The sequence below is a fragment of the Callospermophilus lateralis genome, chromosome 9 (genome assembly GCF_048772815.1).
Source record: "Callospermophilus lateralis isolate mCalLat2 chromosome 9, mCalLat2.hap1, whole genome shotgun sequence".
In the NCBI taxonomy this organism is placed as follows: Eukaryota; Metazoa; Chordata; class Mammalia; order Rodentia; family Sciuridae; genus Callospermophilus; species Callospermophilus lateralis.
In genome coordinates, this window is record NC_135313.1 from 101889967 (window position 1) to 101912881 (window position 22915).

At 48.9% G+C, this 22915-nt stretch overlaps 1 protein-coding gene across 1 annotated transcript in view; it reads left to right on the plus strand.

The window, feature by feature from the left end:
• The window catches only part of Sctr (secretin receptor), a 64001-nt gene that overhangs the window by 11156 nt on the left and 29930 nt on the right, over window positions 1-22915 (plus strand). The window contains exons 2-3 of the mRNA XM_076866855.2: window positions 5247-5367; window positions 20487-20594. Coding sequence (XP_076722970.2) covers window positions 5247-5367; window positions 20487-20594 — 229 coding nt within the window. The remainder of the gene's footprint in view (window positions 1-5246; window positions 5368-20486; window positions 20595-22915) is intronic.

Consider the following 22915-nt stretch of genomic DNA (forward strand, 5'->3'; position numbering starts at 1 on the left):
GTCCTCAATTTAGGATGATTGGGCACCCTTTACATGGGTATGAAAGTGATAAAGGGGTTTCACACCCTTGAAGGGATAAGCGTGCATCAGAAGCTTTTGAATTTGGATCTTTTCCCAGACTAGTGAAATGTGGGTAGGATCCTGTCTGGTGGGGCTGGGCAGTGGAGCAAGCTGCAGCTCACAGTGATCCCAGGGAAGCCACCAGCCCTCGGCAGTGTACTGTGGAGCTGAGCTAGGATACTCGGCAGATTAGACATTAAATGCACTTTGACTTACAATATTGTCAATTTCCAAAAGGTTTATTGGGATTGTAAACCCCTCGTAAGTGGAGGAGCATCTGTATGCCTCTACTCTTCTTTTAAATCTTTGAGTTCTTTCATCATCATCGTGTAGTTTTCAGGGTACAAGCTCTATGTTTGTTAGATCCACATCTAAGCAGTTATTTCATTTTTAAACTAATTCTAAGTGTGCTCTCATGTAGATCTGGAATGTTTCCCCAAAGCCCATGTGTTAAAGCTTTAGTCCTCAGCTTGCGCCACGGGGAGGTGGAAGAAACTTGAAGAAGTGGAGCCTCGTGGGAGGTCTTGCAGTCACTGGAGGCGTGCCCTGGAAGGGGACAGTGGGACCCAGACCCTTCCTCTTCCCCTCTCTCTCTCATTTCCAGTCATGAGGTGGATGGGTAGCTCTACCCTGCACTTTGACCATGAGGTACCTCCACAGGCCCTCAGCAGCAAGGCCAACTGCTTAGGGACTGAAACCTCCCAAACGGAGTCCACAAACCTTCTCTCTTTAGAAGTTGATTTCTACCATCTTGTTGTTGCAGTGATGGCAAGCGGACGAACACAATGGGGATCCAAGTGATCCCGTAAATGTTGATTAGGTTGTGTTGATGGACAGTATTTTCTATGTCCTTGTTGATTTCCTAGTCGTCCTATCAGTTGTTGAGAGAAGGGTATGTCGTCTCCAACGTAAAACTGCAGATTTGTCTATTTCTCCTTCTGATTCTATGAGCTTTTGCTTTGCATGTTTCACAGTTTGGGTGTTTGGTGCATACACACTTAGGATTGCCATGTGTTTTGGATAGATTGTCTTTTTTTCTTATCACTCTTCAGAATCCCTCTCTGTCTCTGGTCCTTGTATTTTCTCTTCACTCCGCTTTATCTAATATTAATATATTCACTCTTACTTTCTTTGATCGATGTTTGCATCACTTAGCTTATTATATCCTTTTAATCTGCCTAGATATCATTTTATTTAAAGTTATTTTCTTATAGCCAATATATAGTTTAATTATATTTTTTAAATCCAATATACCAATATCTCTCTTAATTGGTATATTTAGTCCACTTACACTTGGTGTTATTATTGATGGGTGAAGCCTTAAGTATGCCATTTTATTTTTTTATTTAAGTTTTTCATTTCTTAAATAAAAATTTGTTTTTTTTTATCTTCCTGTGGGTTGTTAGAACAATTTTAAAATTCTATTTTGATCCATCTATTGTGTGTTTGTATGTAGCTCTTCACATATTTGTTTTATTGATTGCTCTAAGTATTACTTTGTATACACATGCGTTCTCATAGTCTACTGGCATTATCCTTTTACTGGTTCAAGTGAAGTATAGATTATTTCCTCTGTTTATGTCCCTTCACCATCTCCTGTTTATAGCATACTAGTCTTAAATTTATTTTCTCTACCTGCATTTGGAACAATAACAATAGTGTTTTAATCTTTGCTTGGACCATTTCCTATTTATAAAACTGAAGAGAAGGAAAGCACTTGCCCACATTTTTGCTTACTGGTCTCTTTCTTCCTCTTCCTCGCTGATGAACCAAGCTTCTTTCTCTTAGCTTTTCCCTTCTGTGTAGAGAATTTCCTTCTGCCATTCTTTCAAAGTAGATCTGCTGGCAACAAATTCTTTCAGCTTTTCTTATCTAAGCGTGTCTTAATCTTCTCTCCATTACTGGGATTTTTTTTTTTTTTTTTACTGAATATAGATGCAGACTTAACAGTTCTTTTCTTCTAAAAGTTCCTGAAAAATATTGAGTCACTATTTTCCAACTCTATGATTCCCCATGGAAAATCAGTGTTCATTCTAATTGCTTTTCCCCTGCGGATGGTGTAGTTTTTCTTTAGCTGTTTTCCAGATTTGTTGGTTTTTGTTTGTTTGTTTTGGTTTATTATTATTATTATTATTATTATTATTATTATTATTATTATGTTAGTCTTTACTTTTCAAAAATCACAGCATGCCTTAGTTTGAATTTCTTTAGATTTAATCTCTTTGGGGTTTATTCAGCTTGTTGAACATGTAAGTGTATGTGTTTTGCCATTCTTAAATTCCTAAAAAAAAAAAAAAAAATGAACATTACATATTCTTCATAGTCCCCCATCCCAAGTTCCTAGGGATCTGTTTATTTTCATATTCAGTTTATTTTCCTCTGTTGTTCAGCTGGGTGATGTTTATTGTTTTATCTTCTAGTCACTGATTCTCTCCTCTCTCCTCTCCGTCACTGCCTCGACCACTGTTCTGCTCCTTCGACTGAATTTTAAAATTTGATTATTTTTTTAATTCTAAAATTCCTACTTGATTCTTTCCTAATTTTCCTGGGTTTTGTTTTTATTTTGCTGATCCTTTTTTTCCTTCTTCCGTCTTCCTTCCTTCTTCCCTTCTCAGTTGGTATTCTTACATTCCCTTCAAGAGTGCTCCTAATAGCTCATTGAAGCATTTTGGTGATGGCTACTTTAAAAACCTTCATGGGGTCATTCTCATACCCTGTCATCTCACAGTTGGTGTTTGTAATCTTTTTCCATTTATTTGGAGATCTTCTTGGTTCTCGATATGAGAAAGAATCTTTGGTTGGAAGTTGGACATTTTCGTATTACGAGACTGTAGTTCTTATTTCAAGTTTCTCCCTTATTTGCCTCTTTCTGTCCAGGTGAAGGTGGGCGAGCACTGCCTTCTTGCTGCCAGGTAGAAATAGAAGTTTGGCTCCCTCATCCTGCCTCATCTGACACCTGGGGGCTGCTGTTGGTTATGGGGTGGGGTGGGTACGTCTGTTTTCCACATGGTCTTCAGGAGCACCGCACTAGAGGGGCCTAATCAATGCTGGGTGCTCGTGAAAACCCTGACTCTCCACTGGGCCTTCTCTGACACTATTGGGGAGGGATTGAGGGGAACCTCACTGCTTCTGGGTTGGGTGCCATCTGTCCACTGATGTCATGGACTGGGGGCAACTTTGTTACCACGTAGCAGGATGGGAGTTCCATCTCTCCCCTTGGCCTCTTGGACACCCCCCACACCCCCAGCTAGGGTTTGCTGACCCCATGATATCCACATCACCAAGGCTGGGGTGGATGTCTGGACTCCCCTCCTGGCCTTTCCAGGGGGGGTGGTTTCTTTGGTGTTTTGCAGGAGTGAGAAGTCACTGTTCCAGAGCCTTTTTGGCCTTGTTTGGAGCCCCTTCCTTGGTCCTTGACCACAGAGAGGAGCCTACTATTGGGGTTTTGTGAGCCTCTGGTGGTGCCTCATTGCCAAACTTCTGCAGCTCCCGGATTGTGATAGAGGAGGTGGAAAACAGCAGCTTGTCCTTCCTTAGGCCCTGTGGCCTCTGGCCCTCCATCTTCCTCTCTGCACCTTTCAGAGTCATCTTCTTTTAAAGATGGTTTTATTTGTACTTACTTACTGTAAGTCATAGGGATAGTATATCTGACCCATTTTCCTGAAAGCAGAACCTGTCTTGTTTCCTATCAGATATAAAACTGCTATAATTTGTCTGCAAAAGGCTTTACCCATATATGGGTTGGACTCCTGGAAATAGTTAGTTGACCAAAGAGTGTGAGCATTTCTTGACACTTAATACATGGAATTCCTTACATTCACTAAAAGGTCGTACCTAACCTGGCCATCCAAACCCTTTCTCACCTTGAAGAATGATGTCAGTCTCAGAGTGATTCTCAACAGTCCCCATGAGCTGAAAGACGGGGCCTGCCAACCTTGTGTGGGTTTTTCTACGCAAAAACCCTCCCATCACCTCCTCTGAAAAGCCAGAGAGTACTGAAGAAGACGGGCTTCAGCTAAGACTGGGTGAGACCCCAAGATGAAGAGCGCAAGGACCCAGAGTGTGGGGCTGGGTGCCACTTACTGCCACACAATTGCTATGTTCTTAGGTAAACTACAGACAGCCCTTCTCAGCTATGGGTTTCATATCCACAGATTGAAAATACATTTGTTTAAAGAAGAGTCTGTATTAAACAGGTACATACTCTTTTTCTGGTCATCATTCTCTGAACTACAGCTTAAGGACTACCCACCAAGCACTTGCATTGTAGGAGGTATTCTAAGTAATCCAGAGAGGATTTAAAGTATGCAAATACCATGTCAGTTTATGTAAGGGTTTAATTTCCTTAGGGGAGTGGGGACTGATCCTAGAACCAATCTCATGTGTGGCTGCCAGGTGATAGCTGGGTTTGTTTCAGGGTAAGAGTCTAAATACAGCCAGTTAAGTCACTAGGAGGTGAGTATGTGGCTCAGTGGTAGAGCACTTGCCTAGCACACCTAGGGTCCTGGGTTTGACCCTTAACACTATGGAGGGAAATGTCATTTGCTGTATTGTGTCAGATAAAATGGAAACGTAGGGCTGAAGGAGCATGATATGGTGTCAGAGCTGATGGACCCAGTGTCTCCATGGCAACTGGCTGTGTCTGGGCCCAGGCTCTGGGCCAGGAGAGGTGATGTGTGTGCTTCGTGGGGACCATCAACCCTGATCATTTGGTGTCAGGGAGTGGAGGAGGAGGAGTTGCTAACAGCTGTAGGGCCTTTCTGACTGCATTAGTGAAGGGGTAAGTAGATGTTCAGGACCCCAAATAGGAGTTAACTGGAGCAGCATTTATGTTTGCCTTTGGATATAGCACTACCTTGGCTTTTCTTCTTGGCCCAGACTTTTGTTTATTTGGGCCATTTTCAAGTTTAGCTTTAACTCCAGGAACTTCTTCCCGTGCTTCTTCATGTTGAAACTTCCATCTGTGAAACACGAGAGTAGGGATGACAAGAGAGATTCAGATATTGTCCTTGACCACCTGGAAAGCTGTTTGCTGAAATCCAGAGCCCTGGGTGTACAACCCTGGTCAGAGCCCCTAACCACCGTGGGCTTGAGTTTTCCTTCTAGAGGCTTTCTTGCTCACACTAAGTCCTTGGGTGGTGGGATTGACTAGTAGTGATGATGACACCCTTGGTTTGGACTCATAGATTGGAGCCCTGCCCCAACTGTGTGACGTGCTTCGGCTGCTGCAGGAGGAACAGGACCAGTGCCTGCAGGAGCTCTCCAAGGAGAGGCGAGAAGATGTCAGCCCAGAGCTTCCAGCACCAGGTATGACATCTGCTCAGCTCATGCCCTGACCCACCAGGTTGGGGGAGTGCATCCTCTGGGCCAGGATGGGATGTGGGGGACTGGGTTGGCTTTGTTCACTTAGTCAGCAGGGGCTGGGGGGCTGGTGAGCAGTCTACATGGACCCAGAAACCAGCATCCACTTTTCCTTTCTCGGGTATGTGGGGGCAGCCATTGCTTTCCTAGCATCTTCCTCAAGGGAGGGGTTTGGTGGGAATCACTTTGTAAGGCTGCTTGCCTCCTGTCCACGTGGTCACCTTTACTGCCAGGGTGATGAGTGAAGAAAGGCATTATGGGGTCAGGAACCCTTGGGGTACCATGCTTCCAAGCATTCACTGCTATGTGACTATGCAAAAATTATTTAACACTCTCAGCCTCAGTTTCTTGATCTATAGAATGGAGGTGATAATATCTACTTCAATATTATAATGATAAATGAGATAGAATTTGCAAAATACAAATGTTTTGTAAATATTGGTAATTTAAATATTAATTATTATTAATCAACTCTTTAAATATTATGAGTTTTATATTTAGGTGTTAATTGTATTTCTATACCCTTCCTAAACTTCTCTTCTTTGCTCTCTAAAATTGAAGGATGTAGCATTAAGAAAAGTCTATTGGAGGTATTTTTAAAAAACCATCTGTATCCCAATGTTCATAGCAGCATTATTCTTAATAGCCAAGAGATGGAAACAACCCAAATTTCCATCAGGGGATGAATGGATAAACAAAAAGTGATCCATCCATGTAATGGAATATTATTCAGCCTTAAAAAAAGAATGAGAGGGGCTAGGTTGTAGCTTGGTGGTAGAGCAGTTGCTTAGCATGTGTGAAGTCCTGGGTTCCATCCCCAGAACTAAGGGAGGGAGGGAAGAAATGAAGTACTCACACATGCTAGAAAACAGATGATTCATAAAAACATGGTATTAACTGAAATAAGCCAAATACAAAAGGTCACACATCATGAGATTCCATTTATTTGAAATGTCTATATTAGGTAAATCCATAGACACAGAATTAGATTCATAGTTGGTGGGCTGAGAGGAGGGGCCATGGGGAAAAATTGCTTGATGGGTGCGGGGTTTCCTTTAGGAGGTGGTGAAGATGTTTTAGAACTACATAGAGGAGATGGCTGCATGTTGTATTATGAGGTTCTGAATGTCACTGGCACACTTCAAATAGTTAATAGTTAAATTCATGTTGTGTGATTTTACCTCAATCTAAAAAGAAAAAAAGAGACCAACCAACCCCAGCTTTTAAATCAGATTCATGGGCTCTTAAGTTGCTTAATATGTCTCTGGGCCTCAACTTCCACATCTATTTTAAGAGACTGGTGTGAAATTTAAGAACATTCATTTAGGCTGGGGCTGTAGCTCAGTGGTAGAGCGCTTGCCTAGCATGTGCGAGGTCCTGGGTTTGATCATTCAAAAACTATTTACTTTAGCACCTAATGGTATGAGATGGGAATGGAGAGAACAAAGGATAAATGATGAGGAACTGGAACTCCCTTTCATCGCTTAGGAATGCATTTTGCAAAAGAAGTTGGATACTTCGACTTCACCAAATAGGGATCTCTTTGTTGCAAATTATAAAAACTTCAGAGGTAGTACAAAGTTCCAAGATATCATATCTTCCAGATTCCTCTGTTGTTTGGCTGGATGTGTGGCTTTCGTCCTCATGGTCATACAAGGGCTGCTGTACCTCCGGGGAGGAAAGCAAAGTTGCTGTGTTTCTGGAAGGAAAGAGCAGCGGGGAGTGGGGGGTGGGGATACACCGAGAAGCCTGGCTTTCCTGCCAGGGGGGCCTCTGCTTGCACTTTGTTGCTGGCAGAACCAGACTGCACAGCCACCCCTGGCTGCAACGATGGCTGGAGACCCAGAGGTTTAGCTATGCATGTGGCCACCTTGAACAAAACCAGGTTCTGCTAGTGAGAAAGAAGAGAAGAATAGCAAAGGGCAGGCTCCACCGCAGTCATCATGACCCTGTGTGGTTGGGGGGCCGTGGATCCATTAATCACAAACCCTTGTAAAATGGCAATGAGATCAGGCCTGGGTGCCACTCCACCTGCATGGAGAGTCCAGGGTTCTGACCTGGTCTGAGACTCTACGAGGGCCTTCCAGAAGGAATGATGTTTGAGCAGAGATCGGAACATGGCTAATCATTACCAGGGACAGGGATGCAGGGAGCAGCAGGGCGCTGGCACCCAGGAGGCTTCTCATCCTGTCTGCTAGGGCCACGGAAAGCCCTGCAGAGTCAGAGGCGAGTGGTGTGATGCTCAGCGTTATGAGAAGATGCCCCTTGCTGCAGCCTGAGGAAGGACGGGAGTAGGTTCAGAGAGACCCACTAGGAAGCTGTTGCCCTGGATAAGATTTGCTGGTCACTGGACTATAATAGGGTGTCTCTGTTTGGGTTCCCAGCAGCAGGTGATCAGTGGGATGTGGGACCTGAGATCCAGCGGGGAAGAAACTGGGTGAACACTATTTATTGTCACTGTGGGCACCTGGAGTATAATCCCACTGGGGCCCGTAAGGAGCCAGGTGGGACACACACTTCTGAGTGGCCAAGGTGCTGGAGTAACTAGCCACCGATTCCCCACACTCAGAGGCAGCGAAGCAGCATTAATTCCAGCCTCCTGTGCTTGGGGGACTAGTGGACTCCAGCCGCTGGAGAAAGCCCTCAGACTGGGAAGCGCAGGAGCCATCAGTGTGCCGGGGCTACCAGCACCCTGGTAAAGCAGATTCCTGCTTGGAGGTATGAACCAGCTGGGAAAAAGTCTGAAAATAATCAATAAAGAACAGAGGACAATAGACAGAAAATAGTTTTCAAATCGGGGTGCCTGGTGGATCTTCCAGCCCTGATAGGAACTGGAACTGAAATAGGGGAAAAGCCCAACTCCTTTATTTAGGGGGGACTCCATCAAATGTTTTAGTGTGGCAGGCTTCATGGGGAATACAAGTTGTCTGGGGCTTGGCAGGTTACGCCCCTCTCGGGGTGGCTGTGTGTGATCCTGGGGCTGTGAGCTAAGGCAGGACACCAGCACTGGGCTTTCTCCAATGGGGGAATTTCACCCAGGGGTTCCCAGAAAAGTAGCCTCCCTGCCCTATGACGGCTCCAACAAACCCATAATTCACACCCGGCTTCCAACATCAGCGGACAGTGATATCTGCAGATGCAGAGAAGATTTAGACCAAGGACGTGTGGCGGGAGAGGGTCTGCTCTGCAGGGGTGGCCTTGGTGGAGAGAAGCGGGTACGTGCCACAGTCCTTTGGTGGGTAACGTTGATGGGACGTGGCGATGACTTGGATCAGGAGGGAGGGAGGGGAGGAAGAGTGAGTCCAGGATGTCCTCCAGGTGTTTGCCTTGAGCATCTGGAGGAAGGTGAAGCAAGGTCAGGTGTCTGGGGGAGCTGATTCAGTTTTCGAAGCTCAGTTGAGACTGAAGGCAGAGATCCAGGCCAGCGTTGAACTTAGGCACCGAGGGCGAGTGCAGCTGAGGCTTCACAATGACGGATCATGGGAGGGAAGAGGAGGGGGCCTGGGGAGGAGCCTCAAGCCCTCCAGCACTTAGTGCCAGGAGCAGCCAGAGGTGGGAAGAAACACGGGTGGCAGAAGCCAAGTGCTGTGGGTGTTGCGAATGTGCCTATATCGATTCTCTCACCCACCACCTGAGGGACAGAGACAGAGAGGGAGACCCTCAGTTTGAGCCTTCCCTTGCCTGTCCTGGCTCCAGGCAGCCATATCCTGGTCTTGGACACTCCAGGAGGTACTCTTGAGAGTGTCCTGATACCCTGGGTCCTCCTGCCATCCCAGATACTGTGTCTGGTGCGACAGAAAGCAAGGCCCAACAAGGCCAGCCTGGGGTGCGGCCCTGGCCCAAGGTGGACATGTGTTGTTTTCCTCTCCTCCAGCTTGATGCAGCACCTGCACAGATCGAGTACTGTGTGTGGGTTTGTTGACTGACTTACTGAGTGCACACACTTGAGCGAGAGCAGGGAGAAAGGAGAAACAAGAGAGGCAGCCCCAGGAGGAGCGTGGGAACTGAGGTAGTACCTTCAGGGTAGCCAAGGCCCCCGTAGAGAGGATGCAACTGTCTCTTGTTTGCCTGGCTGTCACGAATTGGCTGACATGAGCAGTCCAACCCTGATCACCCTTGGAGGGGTACTCTTCAGGACCTGACGTGGGACTGGAATGTCACTCAGGGAGGTGTCACTGAGCCCAGTTGCTTATCCTTCCATGAGGAACCCTGAGCCTGCTCCACCTGCCCCAGCTTCGGACGAGATGACTCAATTAAGCTGGCGTCCGGCTCACTTTCTGGGTACCCTGACATCCTGCTGGACTCCCACCATGCAAGGAGCAGACTCAGTCTTGTGACAGCAAGAGAAGGCTGGTCGGCCTGGTGAGATGAGTGCGGGTGCAGAGTGCCAGCTGGGAGCCGGTGGAGAGGGCAGGAATCTCAGCCCTGCTGCTTCCTCACTGGGAAGAGGCTTTGCTCCTTCACTCCTCAGCCTGCCCAGTTTTCAGTGGGGGGTGATAATCTCCGGCCTTCGTGACACTCTTGTTGGAAATAAGTGAATTAATATACAAAAGCAGGCATCTTTTCATAGCGGGGAGTTCTTCTGATGGTGTGCGATCAGGCTGAACTAGGCGATGGTGGATTGGGGTCCACTTAGACCCTCCACCCACCTGCACACTCAGCCCTGCCTATGGATGGCATCTCCCACGGTGAACCACAGTCTCCCAAGTCCAGGGTGCAGGTGCGCGAGAAGCTGTCAGCACACCCGTGAGTAGGACTGGTCATCCTTCTGCCTCAGGCTCATCATGGGGTCCTGATTGTGCATCCAGGTTGGAGAAAGCTCTGCGGAGACTTCCTCCAGAGTCCTGCCTCACAATTCCCTGAGGAGTGAGTGGGAGGGTGGCAGGCTGGGCTTCCTCTCCACAAACAGCTCCCGTCACTGTTTTTTCTTGTTGAATTTCTGCCGTTGTCACGGGAGGAGAAGGGGTTGGTGCTTTGAAACATGGTTTAAAACCCCCAGAAGTAGAGGCTGTCCCTGGATCCTGTGGCTGGAAAGGTCCTCAGGCCTCCCCTGCCAAGGAGTTGAGAAAGCCAGGCCCAGGGACCCACCTGGAAGGGTATGATGGACAGATGTGGTGGCCAAGAGCCAAACTCCCTACAAGACTGGAAGAAGAGAGGAGGACTGACAAAGCGTAGAGGTGCTGGGGGGGATCTGCATCAGAATCAGGCCTGTGTCCCTGGAGTCCCCTGGAAGATTCTGGAGGAGCTGAGGGAGAGGTGCCCAGATGCAAATCCACCCACGCCCTGGCCCAGGCCTGTGACCGCAGCAGGTCCCCTAGGAGCTCAGTTGGAGGTCCTGTGCCCCCCATGGCTCTGGCCTGGTGTCTGGGCTGGGCGGTGGGGCTCCACAATGGGGGCACAGAGTGAATGGATAAGCTGCTGGGGTTCTCCCTGGGGTGGAGGTTAATGTTTGAAAGCCAGACAAGCCACAGGAAATGTCACTCAGGGAGCTGTCACTGAGCCCAGTTGCTTATCACAAATAAAAAATTAACTCTTGAGCTATTCCGGGTGGGGTGGCCAAGGCCCTCCTGGCACTTTGTGGGAGGGTTTCAGGGTCACACTAATGACTGCCCAGTTTGCCCTGCTGAGATATTTACCCCTTTATTTGTGGAAACCAATACCCCCTCAGATGTGGCCGGTAGAAGGGATGTGGCTCTCCCCAGGGGAAGAATGTTCCAGAAGGAAGGTGGGGTGGCAACAAATATATAGGTCCTAAATTTAGACAGACTTGGGCATGTGTCCTGCTCTGTCACTTAAGCTCCATGTGACCTCCAGCAGTGCTCTCGCCCCCTCTGGGCCTTGGTGTACCTGCCTCAAATAGGGACATGGTAGCACCCTTCTTTCCCCAGCTGGTGGCCTACTCCCCAGAATAGGCTCTTTTTTCTTTTTCTTTCTGTATTGAGGTGAAAGTCACATAACATGAAGTTAACCACTTTTAAAGTAAACAATTCCACGGCATTTGGGACATTCACATGTCATACAACTTCCACCTCTATCCAGTTTCAAAACATTTTCATGGCCTCCAGATAAAACCCGGCACCCGACAGGAAATCATTCTCCATCCTTCCATCTCTCCAGCTGCTGGAAATTACCCATCTTCTCTCTGTCTCTGGGGAGTTGCCAACTCTGGACATTTCGTACAAAAGGAACCATCCAATATGTGCCTTTTTGTGTTCGTCTGTCTTCTTTCACCGAGCAAAACATTTTCAATGTTCATCCATGGTGTGAATCAGTACTTCCAAGCACTGTGAGATTCAGGGCAAAAATGTAGTTTTTCTAACAAACATTCCCAACCTCCTCTGGGTGTCCCCAGATCCTGATGCACCTTGGGAGCTAACCCCTACCTTGCCCTGAGCCATGGCCTGCTCTGCCCACAGCTCACCTCCACCTGACCATTCCTCAGCACAACTGATCTTGGCTCATTTTTCAGAAATAAGTTAACTTATTTGTATATTTTATATAACATTTTAGACAATTTAAATTTGTTAGTTTTTAAAACAACAGTGCAGTCGAGTGCTGTACACACCTGTCATTCCAGCTACTCAGGAGACTGAGGCAGGAAGATTTCAAATATGAGGACCTCTCCGCAACTTAGCAAGACACTGTCTCAAAATAAAAAAAAATAAAATAAAAGAGCTGGGGATATAGCTCAGTGGTGGAGCATCCTTGGGTTTATCCCTAGTATCACTAAACAAATAAATAAATTAAATTAAATCACATAAAAATTTAAAAAGGAAGACAGACATGGTGGCACACACCTGAAATCCCAGTGAGTTGGAAGGCTGAGGTAGGAGGATCTTAAGTTTAAGGCCAACCTCAGAAACTTAGCAAGGCCCTAAAAAACTTAGCAAGAACCTGTCTCAAAAAAAAAAAAAAAAAAAAAAAAGTAAATAAATAAAAAATTAAAAAGGACTGAGAATGTAGCTCAGTGTACTTCCCTAGCATGCATGAGGCCTCGGGTGTGATCCCAGTATTGCAAAACCAAAACTGACCAAGAAAAAAGTGCAATCAGAATTATTATCCCCATTTCACGGGTGAGAATTAAGGTCCTAAGAAGCGCAGGATGGTACAGAGCTGAAACAGGACTCTCAACTAAAATCTTCTGACTTTACGTCCTGAGTTCCTTCTGGTTGGTAATCCAGTCTGATCACAAGAAGCATAGTTGATATGAATAACTGATGTACTTACCTCCAGCTCTGAGAAGGCTTTATCATTAGGGAAAAGCAAGTCGGGGCGTAGCTCAGTGGTAGAGCCCTTGCTTCATATGCAGGAGGCCCTGGGTCCTAGGTTCCATCCTTAGCACTGGGAAAGAGAAAGAGAGGAAGGAAGGAAGGAAGGAGAGAGAGGGAGGGTGGGAGGGAGAGAGGGAGAGAGAGAGAGAGAGAAGAGAGAAAGGAAGGAGAGAGAGAGAGAGCAGAGAGAGAGAGAGAGAGAGAGAGAGAGAGAGAGATTGTTAATGCCAATCAATTCTTACTGTGTCGAGTGGCATGAGATGAAGCTCTTTAGGCCAAGTGAGGAAGAGTTCTCAGGGTGAGCAGGAAGGGCCCTCTGGAACTGTAGTTTGTAGTTTGGGGAAGGGAAGAGCTTGGCTCTTGGTGCTTAGAAGCTTAGGGTGGGAGATGAGCAGCCTGCTCCAGGGCAGTAGCCTCTCAGCCCCAGGATTCCAAGGTCCTTTATGTCATCTGGTGCAGTCTCCCTTCAGTGCCTGATGCTCTTCCCAGTTCCCTAATCCCATGGCCCTCTCTGCTTGAATACTTTCAGTGATGGGGAACTCATTGTTCCCCAGAGAACTCATCTCACTGAATGGCTTAAAGATAAACCTCCCTGGTCTTTAGCTGTGTCTCCTTCCATGTGGTTTGAATGCTTCTGCTCCTGGGATTTCAGGCCCCACCCCATCCTGACCACACAGCTTACGGGTGGTTCAGCTGCCACAGAGGAGAGCAATACGCCTCTGGACCTAAGTCTATAGGTCAGGTCAAAGGCAAAGCCAGAGAAACCTCCCCAGGCTGCCCGATGAATGACCTGGGACGGGGCCCAAGTGGGGACAAGAAAGGCGGAGGGAGGCACCATGAAGCCAAGAAACGGGTTGGTGTGCATGACTCGCCCCGAACCACTGTGGGGTCTTGAGGGGGAACAAGGATGAATGGAGGCAGCTGGGCAGGAAGCGCTTGAGACATGGCTCTGACAGTCCCCAGGCAGTGGGGGGCCAATGGCGACAAGCAGAAGCTTCGGGGGGCTCTGGGTGCAGGACCAGGAGGAGCTCTGGGTTCCCTGGTGATCTCCAATAGCAGGTGAGCATCTAGGGCATGGAGGGGACGTGGAAGGACACAGCACCTGCTGTCCTGGTGGTGCAATCCAGAATGGCCCCGGGGGGCCTGGTTGTTCCTGGGCCCTGCCACTGCAGCCTGTCACATTGCTCCAGGAATAGTCTCAGGTTATTGTCAGGCCATCTGAGCCCACGTATTAATAAGTCAAGGCTGGAGGGCAGAGGCTCTGCTGTGGGTGAACACAGGGCAGACTCAGAGCTGGCAGAGGGCTCTCTGTGCAGGCCACCAGGCCGGGTGGGGCCACCCAGAGGTCCCCAGGGCACCATCCTGCCCTCTAAGATCACCCTGCCCCTCCCCAGACATGCTTCTGGGGCCACCTCTTTGTCTCCAGTGGGCAGGACACAGGAAGCTGGTGGCTTTGTCTGCCTCGGGCCTCAAGCAGGACCAGGGCCTTCATAAATATAAAGGACCCTATGAACTCCAGAGGGTGAAAAGAGAACATTTTCCCTTCTCTGTGATTTTAATTCTGACTCTGCTCCTGGAGCGACAGAAATTTAGGCTTTGTTATTTTCTGGGTCTTTTCTCCGGCTTTCTGCGTTCAGGGGAGCCCCTTTTCTTAGGCTTTGCTCCACAGGGATGGTGTCGGACATCTCGTCCCCTGCCATGTCGCTCTTCTGTGCCTGACGGGGGCACTTGCTCTGCAAGGCTGTGGTCTCATCTAGACATGTCCCCATAGTCAGGCTCCTCTAGGTCATTCAACCCACCTCTTAGGGCTAACTGGGCCTCTTTCTGGAAACCTCCATACTCCTGCTCACCACTACCCCTCTGTTTCCTACTGTCTGGGGAAGTATTGCTCATTTTCTGTTTTCTCCCAAGCGTTGAGACCACACCTGAATGCCTTTCATTCTCCCAGGGATGTTTGAAAACCTCTGGAAAAATGAGTTTCCTGCCCTCCTCTGAGACTTTGAACCAGTTATCAGAGGGGGAAGGAGGGAGAAAATGTGTCAGGAGAATTAACAAGAACAGGGTTTAAGAGATCAGATAATATTCTATTACATACATGAATCATTCAGTTCTCACAAAAATCCTAGGGAATGTTGCGGAGCCATTTTATAGATGACAAAACTGAGGCTTATGGAGGTCAGCGGCATGACCAAGTCCAAGGTAGGCTTGGGTCCTGAGCCCATTCTGTTTCGCTGTGACACCTGTTCTGACCCAGGACCCCCATGCTGTCCTCTCGGGCTGTGGGTCTCACCCAGACCCCCCTGCCCAGGGTGTTTGTGACCTGGCATTGCTCTGTGGGTCTCACCCAGACCCCCTGCCCAGGGTGTTTGTGACCTGGCATTGCTTACCCCTGCATCTCCACTGATGCTTCTGGGGTGTTCCATCCCACCTCCTGCAGCCAGGGACAGTGGCTAAGCTCCGTTAGCTGCAGCCGGGGCTTTCTAGAGGCAGTGACCCCCTCCTTCAGGGTTCAGTAGCTGTAGCACTGTACACAATCCCTTTTCCCATTGAGTGGTGAGTTTTGCTGCTCTGGATCTAAAGCTGCCCAGGATCCAACAACAACCCCACTCCTGAGTTGTGTCCCTTCCCTGCCAGAAGCTCCCCAGGGAAGGCCAAGTCCAGGACAGGATGTCCACCACCGGGCATGGAGTACCCTCCTTTCCTCCCATTCCTGCCCCTCCTGGGGAAGGGGACATCTGGGGGTAGGGTCTGAGACACACCACTCACATCCTGGGAGCCGTGCAAGGGGGTCCCTGCCAGAAGCAGCCACGTGTCACTTGTACTTAGACTTCCTTAATATTTTCCCCTTTAAAAATGGATTTTAAAAAACTTTAGTTATACCCTAAACAATAAACAGTTATAAAATCAGATGTGATATGCTAGCTTTATTATGTTTCTAACACATTAAATTCTCTTTTGAAAATGTGGTGTTAAAATAAAAAATATTCAACCATCCACCATCCAAAAACCCAGGTCACCTATAGGAGATGTGTGCATTGCATGCTGGGAACCCCTGGGTCTGTCTGCGCAGAGGCTGGGAGAGAGTGAGACCATGTCGTGGGTGCTCAGAAAACCAGCAGTGCCATGTGGGGTTGGCAGCCAGGTCTATTGCCACCAAAGGGCAACCTGGAATCAGGGGGTGTGTCCTCAGTCCTCACTGGGATGGGGAGACATGAAGATTGTTGGGTGGGATCCTACTTCTGCCAGTACCGGCTCAGTCACTCTGCACCTGTCACTTTCCCTCTTATTGTTCCTCTCTACTAGTGACCCGACCTGACCCTGAACTACTGTGACATTTAGCTTCTGATGTGTCTGGAACAAGGTCTGATGTGTGTCTGGAACAAGGTCTGACTTGGAGGGCACAGCAGTGAGCCAGCCTGTAGGGTCCCTACTTCCTGGGAGGAGTCAGTTCCCCTTGCACAGGGCACTCCTGCCCTGCCCTCTGCCAGCACCAGGCTGGGTGTCCCTGTGGGCCCTGCCTGACGTGACCCAGCTCAGGAAGGCTCTCAGACATCCTGGCACTCTGTGCCTCTGGCTGGCCCGCTGGGCATGGGTTATCAGTTGCATGGACTGAAGGCGTCTGCCAGCATCCTGATGGCCAGCCGGGTGGCTCCAGCCAGCTCAGAGTCCCTCCCTTCCCAAGTGACATAATAGGCTTCTGCATCGATCCATGCTCTGGAAGTGCCCACCTGCTTCCAGTGCAGGAAAAGCCAACCCAGCAGGCAGGGAGGTTGTACTGTCAACAGGGTCCTGTGGCCACGGGGAGATTTCTGCCTGAAGAAGGGGGACAAAGGGATCCCTTAGCCTCCTGGGACTCCAGATGCTCAGAGTGCAGAGAGGAAGTACGTCATTGGGAAAGGACCCTGCCAGAACCAAGTTACCAGCCCAAAGGCATCTAGGAAGCCTACAGTCACCCAGAGTCGGCTGAGTTCTGGGGACCGTGCTCCTGCCCGAGAGCAGCATCCACAGCTGACAGCTGGGTGACCCACCTGGGTGCTGTGGGGAAGGCCCAAAATAGACACTCAGGGCCCTCCTCTTGCGGGCTCACTGTGAGATCCAGGGCAAAGATTCAGGAGTATCCCAGGGCTTTTCATTTCCTGGGTTCCTTGAAGGACAGACACCTGCTTCTTGGCCCCATAGATGCTTTCACAGGCTTGTGGGGGCCCCATCCAACCCCCCCTCTCTATCTCAGGGTCTCTCCCTCCACATCCCTACCATCCTTGCCCTGAGTTAGAGCCTTCCCTTGTCTCCCACCATTCCTGCCTCTAAAACCCCCTTCCAGGATCCTGACTCAGGTCCCGGCTCCCCTGTGGGCTCGCCCACCTTCTTCCTCCCTCTGGGGGCTGATGCCATGGCCAGGGCCGAAACGCAAAGTACCTGCCTTAGCTTCCCACCTCCCTGTCAGTCTGTTCTCCCCTCTGTGAGTCCAGCCCCTCCTGACCTGGCCTGCCCCTTGGCGCCTCTCTCCAGCTCCCTGAGCCTGGCTGGGTTAGTCAGCGCCACCTGGAGACAGATCAGGTGCGTGAAGGCTGGGAGGTGGCACCAAGCAGCAGAACAGGCAGAGAGACACAGCCCCTGCACGTCCTGGTTGTGGGACTCTGGAAAGTCACTTCCCCTCAGTCTTCTTCATGTGTAAAATGTGGGTTGTAAAAAGTCATCTGGGAAGCCTACAGTCATCCAGAGTCGGCTGAGTTCTGGGGACCGTGCTCCTGTGATTAACAGGGGCCTCCAGCCCCTCTGATTAACCGCCAAACCAGAGCTGGCAGGCAGAGGAGCGGAAGGCCAGGACTGGACATGGAATTAATTCAAGTGGACGTCAAGGCAAGAGGGACATTGAGGGAGTCCAGGATCTGGCACTGGTCTATTTATTTGTTCATTAGCCACCGGTGTTGAGTTCCTTCACTGTGCTAGGCCCACACAGGTATGGGGGCTCCAGCAGTGGGCAGGCATACAGGTTTCTGCCTGTATGTGGCAGGGGAGGCCACTGAACCTAGTTGCTGCAGACTGGAGGTGACCTCCCGTGACCTCCTCAGGGTCTCAGGTCTTACTCTCCTGGGAGCCAGGGGTAGGTCTGGGTCCTTGGCTCTGCGGAGAAGGGTGATGCAGCGTGGATTCTTCAAGCAAGGTCTGAAGGCCACACACTGCAGCCACTCTGGGAAGCTCTAGAGATGCAGATTTCTGGGTGTGGCCTGTGGATGGCCACATTAGAATCTCTCCGGGTGAGACCCAGAAATCAATGCATGGGATGGGCTCCCACCTGATCCTTTTTCTTCTCTTTTTTAAAAAATTTACTTTTTTTTTTTTTTAGTTTTGTAGGTGGACACGATACCTTTATTTTACTTATGTGGTGCTGAGGATGGAACCCTGTGCCTCACGTGTGCTAGGCAAGTGTTCTACCACTGAGCCCCAACCCCTAATTTACCATATTTTTTACTATATTTATTTTTTAGTTGTAGGTGGACATAATATCTTTATTTTACATTTATGTGATGCTGAGGATCGGACCCAGTGCCCCACACATGCTAGGTGAGCACTCTACCACTGAGCCCTAACCCCAGCTCCTAATTTACCATATTTAAAAAATATATATCTTTTTACTTGTAGATGAACACAATACCTTTATTTTATTTATCTATTTATTTTTATGTGGTGCTTATGAGGATCGAACCCAGCGTGCCAGGCAAGTGCTCTACCACTGAGCCGCACTCCCAGCCCTCTGATGGGCCCTGAGCGTCAGAACCTCTGCAGTGGGGTGGGTCATCCGGGAGACTTCACTTAGAAGGGATGAAGGTGCTTTGAATCTGGTTGAGGTTTCTGGTGCTTTGAATCTGGTGGGATTCATGCCAAAAAATAGACCGTTGCTCTTTTGAAAAGCTGGGAATTTGCCCTCTAGTTAATCCCAAGACACACACACACTGTATGCCTCTGCCATTCCCCAGAGCTCAGACGGCAGTTCAGAAGGCCCAGCCTGGCCTCCTTCCAGATGCCCGGGTGGGAAGGGAGTGGGCCTGGGGAAGACATGAGGAGGCAGTGGCTGCTGTTCACCCTCTGTGTGGGCTCCACACGTGACCTTTGAACTCATCCTCCTGACAAGCTCAGGGGAGACACATTTGTTCCCCCAGAAGGGAGGAAGGGAGGGGCCAGGATAGCACATGTGGGTGGCTGGGATTGGGACTCAGGTCCACCTGGGTCTTTCTGAATGGCCTTGGTGTAGTGGGTCTGCACTACGCTCCCCAAGTGGGACGAGGGGTGACTGCAAATCCCCTCATGGCTGTCCACCTAGCCTGTTTCCAGACCCCCTGAACCTGCCCCAGTGATAGCCTCACACATGGTATGGGTGACTCAAAGCTTGTACAAGGAGTAACTTCTCACTTTGGTGTTAACTTCGGGAGAATTAATAGATGATTATGTGAAATGATAATTCTTAGAAGAGTGTAGTCATAAACTCACCTATTAAATGAATACCTGCCCAGCATTTTATTTGACTAGTGAGGGAATCAGTAAGATATGAACTCTGGTTGGTCAGCCTGTTCACAGGAGAATTCAAAGTACCTCACATATAAGGCAGAATGGTAAAATGAATTTATAAGTGGGTGCAAACTGGGCTGAACACAAGGAAGAGTGAAATAAATTGTATTTCAGCCAGACATAGTCATGTGTGTCTATGAATGAGAATCATTTGCACCATTATCAATTACTTATAACATATAGATTTGCAAAATAGTCCAAAGACAATAAAATCAGATAACCCATAGAATCAGATAACCCAGAAGGTTGTGCTTAAACAAGGCCTCTAGTTCTGTCTTCTTTTTGACTAATTTCAAAGTCTCTCAGTTACCAGAAGTGACCACAGATCTGGATGTAAACCCCCTAGCAGCCAAATGAAAGAGGAAATCCACTTCAAGATTCAGTGTCTCTAAGAATAGTAAGTTTATAAGAAATTCAGCTTTTCACTGTACTGAGACCAGGTCTTCCTTCAAGAATGGGCCCCCTAAAGGAAACACAGTGAGGTAGAAAGCAACATCCTCAAAAACCCTCAAGCATACTGGTGACTCCTGTGTAGCTTCAGGGTAGTGCTTCTCAAAGTCGGTCCCAGCCCAGGAACATTAGCATCAACTGGGAACCTGTTAGAAATGCACATCCTCAGACCCACCCCTGCCTACTGAGCATTCTGTATTTTAACAAGCCCTCCAGGTAATTCTGATGCAAGATGAAGTTTGAGAATCAAGGAACAAGTGTGCTGGACCTTGCCATCACATCAGAAGTACCTGGGTAGCTTTAACATGATACCATGCCTGGGCCCTACCCAAGACCAACTCTATTGGAATCCTGGAGGTGGGGCCTGGTTAGGTATATTTTTGAGGCTCCTCAGGTGGTTGTACTGTGCAGCCAGGAGAGAGGCCCATTGCTGCAGAGTCATTTAACCCAAGCTGAGGCCATCTTCTGTTGCAGAGAAATCCAGACCCACTTAGGTAAGGCCTATCTGAGACTCTGTAACATCTTCCTTCCTTGTGTCTTCAGCCCTGAGCACTTACCATGCACATGGCAGAGTCCAAGGCTGTGAAGGTGAAAAGGTACATTGATGAGACACCACTGGTTCCTGACACAAGGAGCCAGTACCTAATGAGAACTTTTCATAGGAGTCTAATGAGGACTCCAGGCAGGCCAGGGGGACAGGGATGGTGACAGGGTGGAAGGGGGGTAGCTCCTGGCCCATACTCCATCCCAGTCTGATACCTTGACTCTTCTCCACAGGCTGTGAGGGGCTGTGGGACAACATGAGCTGCTGGCCCTCCTCTGCACCAGGACACACCGTGGAAGTGGAGTGCCCCAGGTTCCTCCAGATGCTCACGAGCAGAAACGGTGACCACTCAGCCAAGGGGCCTGGCCGGAAGGCTGTGTGTGGGGTGGCCTCAGCTGAGAGGCAGGATGCCCGAAGCCTTCTCTGGGAAAAAGCAGTGGTGAAATCATGGGATGCTTCTTGGGGACTGGAAGACTTGTTTGGGGGTCAGGGTGGGCTCAATTCTCAGAGTTCCAAGGAAGCGGGTAGGAAAAACATCCAGGGGAAGGTGATCAAGAATGCTGGGCTGGCTTCTCTGCCCCATGCCTCTCATTTAGGGATCCCCTCCCTTCTTCTATGTTGTGTCCCCCTAACCAGTAGAGTCCTCGCTCCAGGCCCCCAGGTCAAGGACCCCACTCTGGCAGTGCCAGGTTTCCCAAATGTGTGGCCTTCCATAGTGCTCACGTCCTCTGCCGGTTCTGCCAGGCCCTCCCTGTGGGTAAGCCAGGGCTTCCTTGGGAGCCCTGGCCTCCTGGAGACCTTTTCCCCAGGACAGCTACAGGGTACAAGGATTTCCTTAATTGACTAACTTTGGTTTAAGGTGGACCCTGTACCAGGCATTTTACGTTCATGGGCAATGACTACAAAACCCCTGCAAGCCATGTCCCTTTTCTCTACACCCAGTAAATCACTTGACCCAAGTAAAGAGCAATGACCATATGAACAGTGTCTAAGAGAGGTTTGTCAGTTTGCCTTAAAGTTCACAGCAACAGATGGAGAGACTTAGGACTCAAACTTGACTTCTGCCTTCTGGTGCTCTTGACCTTGAAGTCATGGTTGGTGTGTCCTCTCATGGTTTGTGTGATCCTGGGAGGAGGACAGGGTCCTTGCCTTTGACTCCTCACCTCATCATTGAGGTCTTGCCCTTCTCCCTCATCTGCACAGAGTAAGAAAAGTCACCTGACAAGGTCCTTAACGAGGACAAACCAAAGAACAGGTCATTTAACACCAAAACCCACCAAACTTCCAAAGTCAGGAAGGAAAGAATGTGCAGAGAGACTATGTTCGACAGCTCTTCATCGCTGTGATGAACACCTGAGAAAATCCACTTGAAGGAAGAAAGGTTTGTTGTGTATCACAGTTTCGGAGATTTCGGTCCATGGTCGGTCAGCCTGTTACTCTAGTAAGGCAGAACATCATGACTGAGAGCATGTGGCAGAGGAAAAATTGCTCACCTCATGGCAGCTGGTGAGCAAAGAGAGAAAGGAAGAGACTTGCATACCAATCCCTCCAAGGGCACACCCAATGATCTAACTTCCAGCTGTTAGGCCCCAACTCCTAAAGGCTCCACCCCTTCCCCATAGCATCAAGCTGAAAATTAAGTCTTCAGTATACAGGCCTTTAGGGAATGGTCCAGATCCAAACTGTAGCAGAGATAGACTGTGGGGCCCCAGAGAGGAGTGTAGATTCTTCTCATTGTAATTCTCTAGCACGTAAGTACTCAAGTTCGCATGCGAGTGGGGATACACACACACACACACACACACACACACACACACACATGCACACAGATTACGGAAACATGCTGCTGAGGCTCACTGTCCCTCTGCCCCACTGAAAACCCTACAATACGGATATGGAAGGGGACCAGGTGGCTTGAACCCCACTCTTCCATCCCTGATTTAGTAACAAGAGCTGCTGATCAGACAAATCCCCCAAATCTTAGAGCCTTCATACAATGTTTGTCCATATTATGTCACAGATGTCCCTGATTAGCAGGTGACTCTCCTCCCAATGGCGATGCTAGATCTTACACCTTACCACCAAGGCTTCCACTTGCAACCCCAGGGTGGCTGGCCAGGAGAAAGGACCCAGAGGGTCACCTAGGGAGTTTGAAGGTCTGGCCTGAGAGACACACCACTTTGCCTGCATTCTCTTAGCCCAATCTCAGTTATATGGCAACACCTAACTGAAGGGGACGTGCGTCATGCAGTCCAGCCCTGTGCCAGTCAGCTGCATGGCCCAGTTGGCTCATTGTCATTGAGCCTCAATTTCCATATCTCCAAAGTGGGAGCAATAAATAATGCCTGCCTATAAGGCTGGACTTGGAAATAAATTTTGAATATCTTTTTCTCTTTTCCACCTTCTATCACTCCTTGTTCTTCTCCCCTCCACAAATTTCCCCCCCTGGCCCCTCCCCCTTCCCCTGCAAACTCACCAACAGTCTTTACTCCTGGCATGACCCTTCCATGTCTGTCCTAGGGTCTGTGAAGATCAGGAAGCAGGACACCAACACAGCCATGGTTGGCCTAGAAAACTATGATGGTCAGGTGCAAGATCAGGACCAGACCCTCCTGGTCTCTGACTCCCAGACAGTGCTCCATCGATGGCTGATTGGGATTTT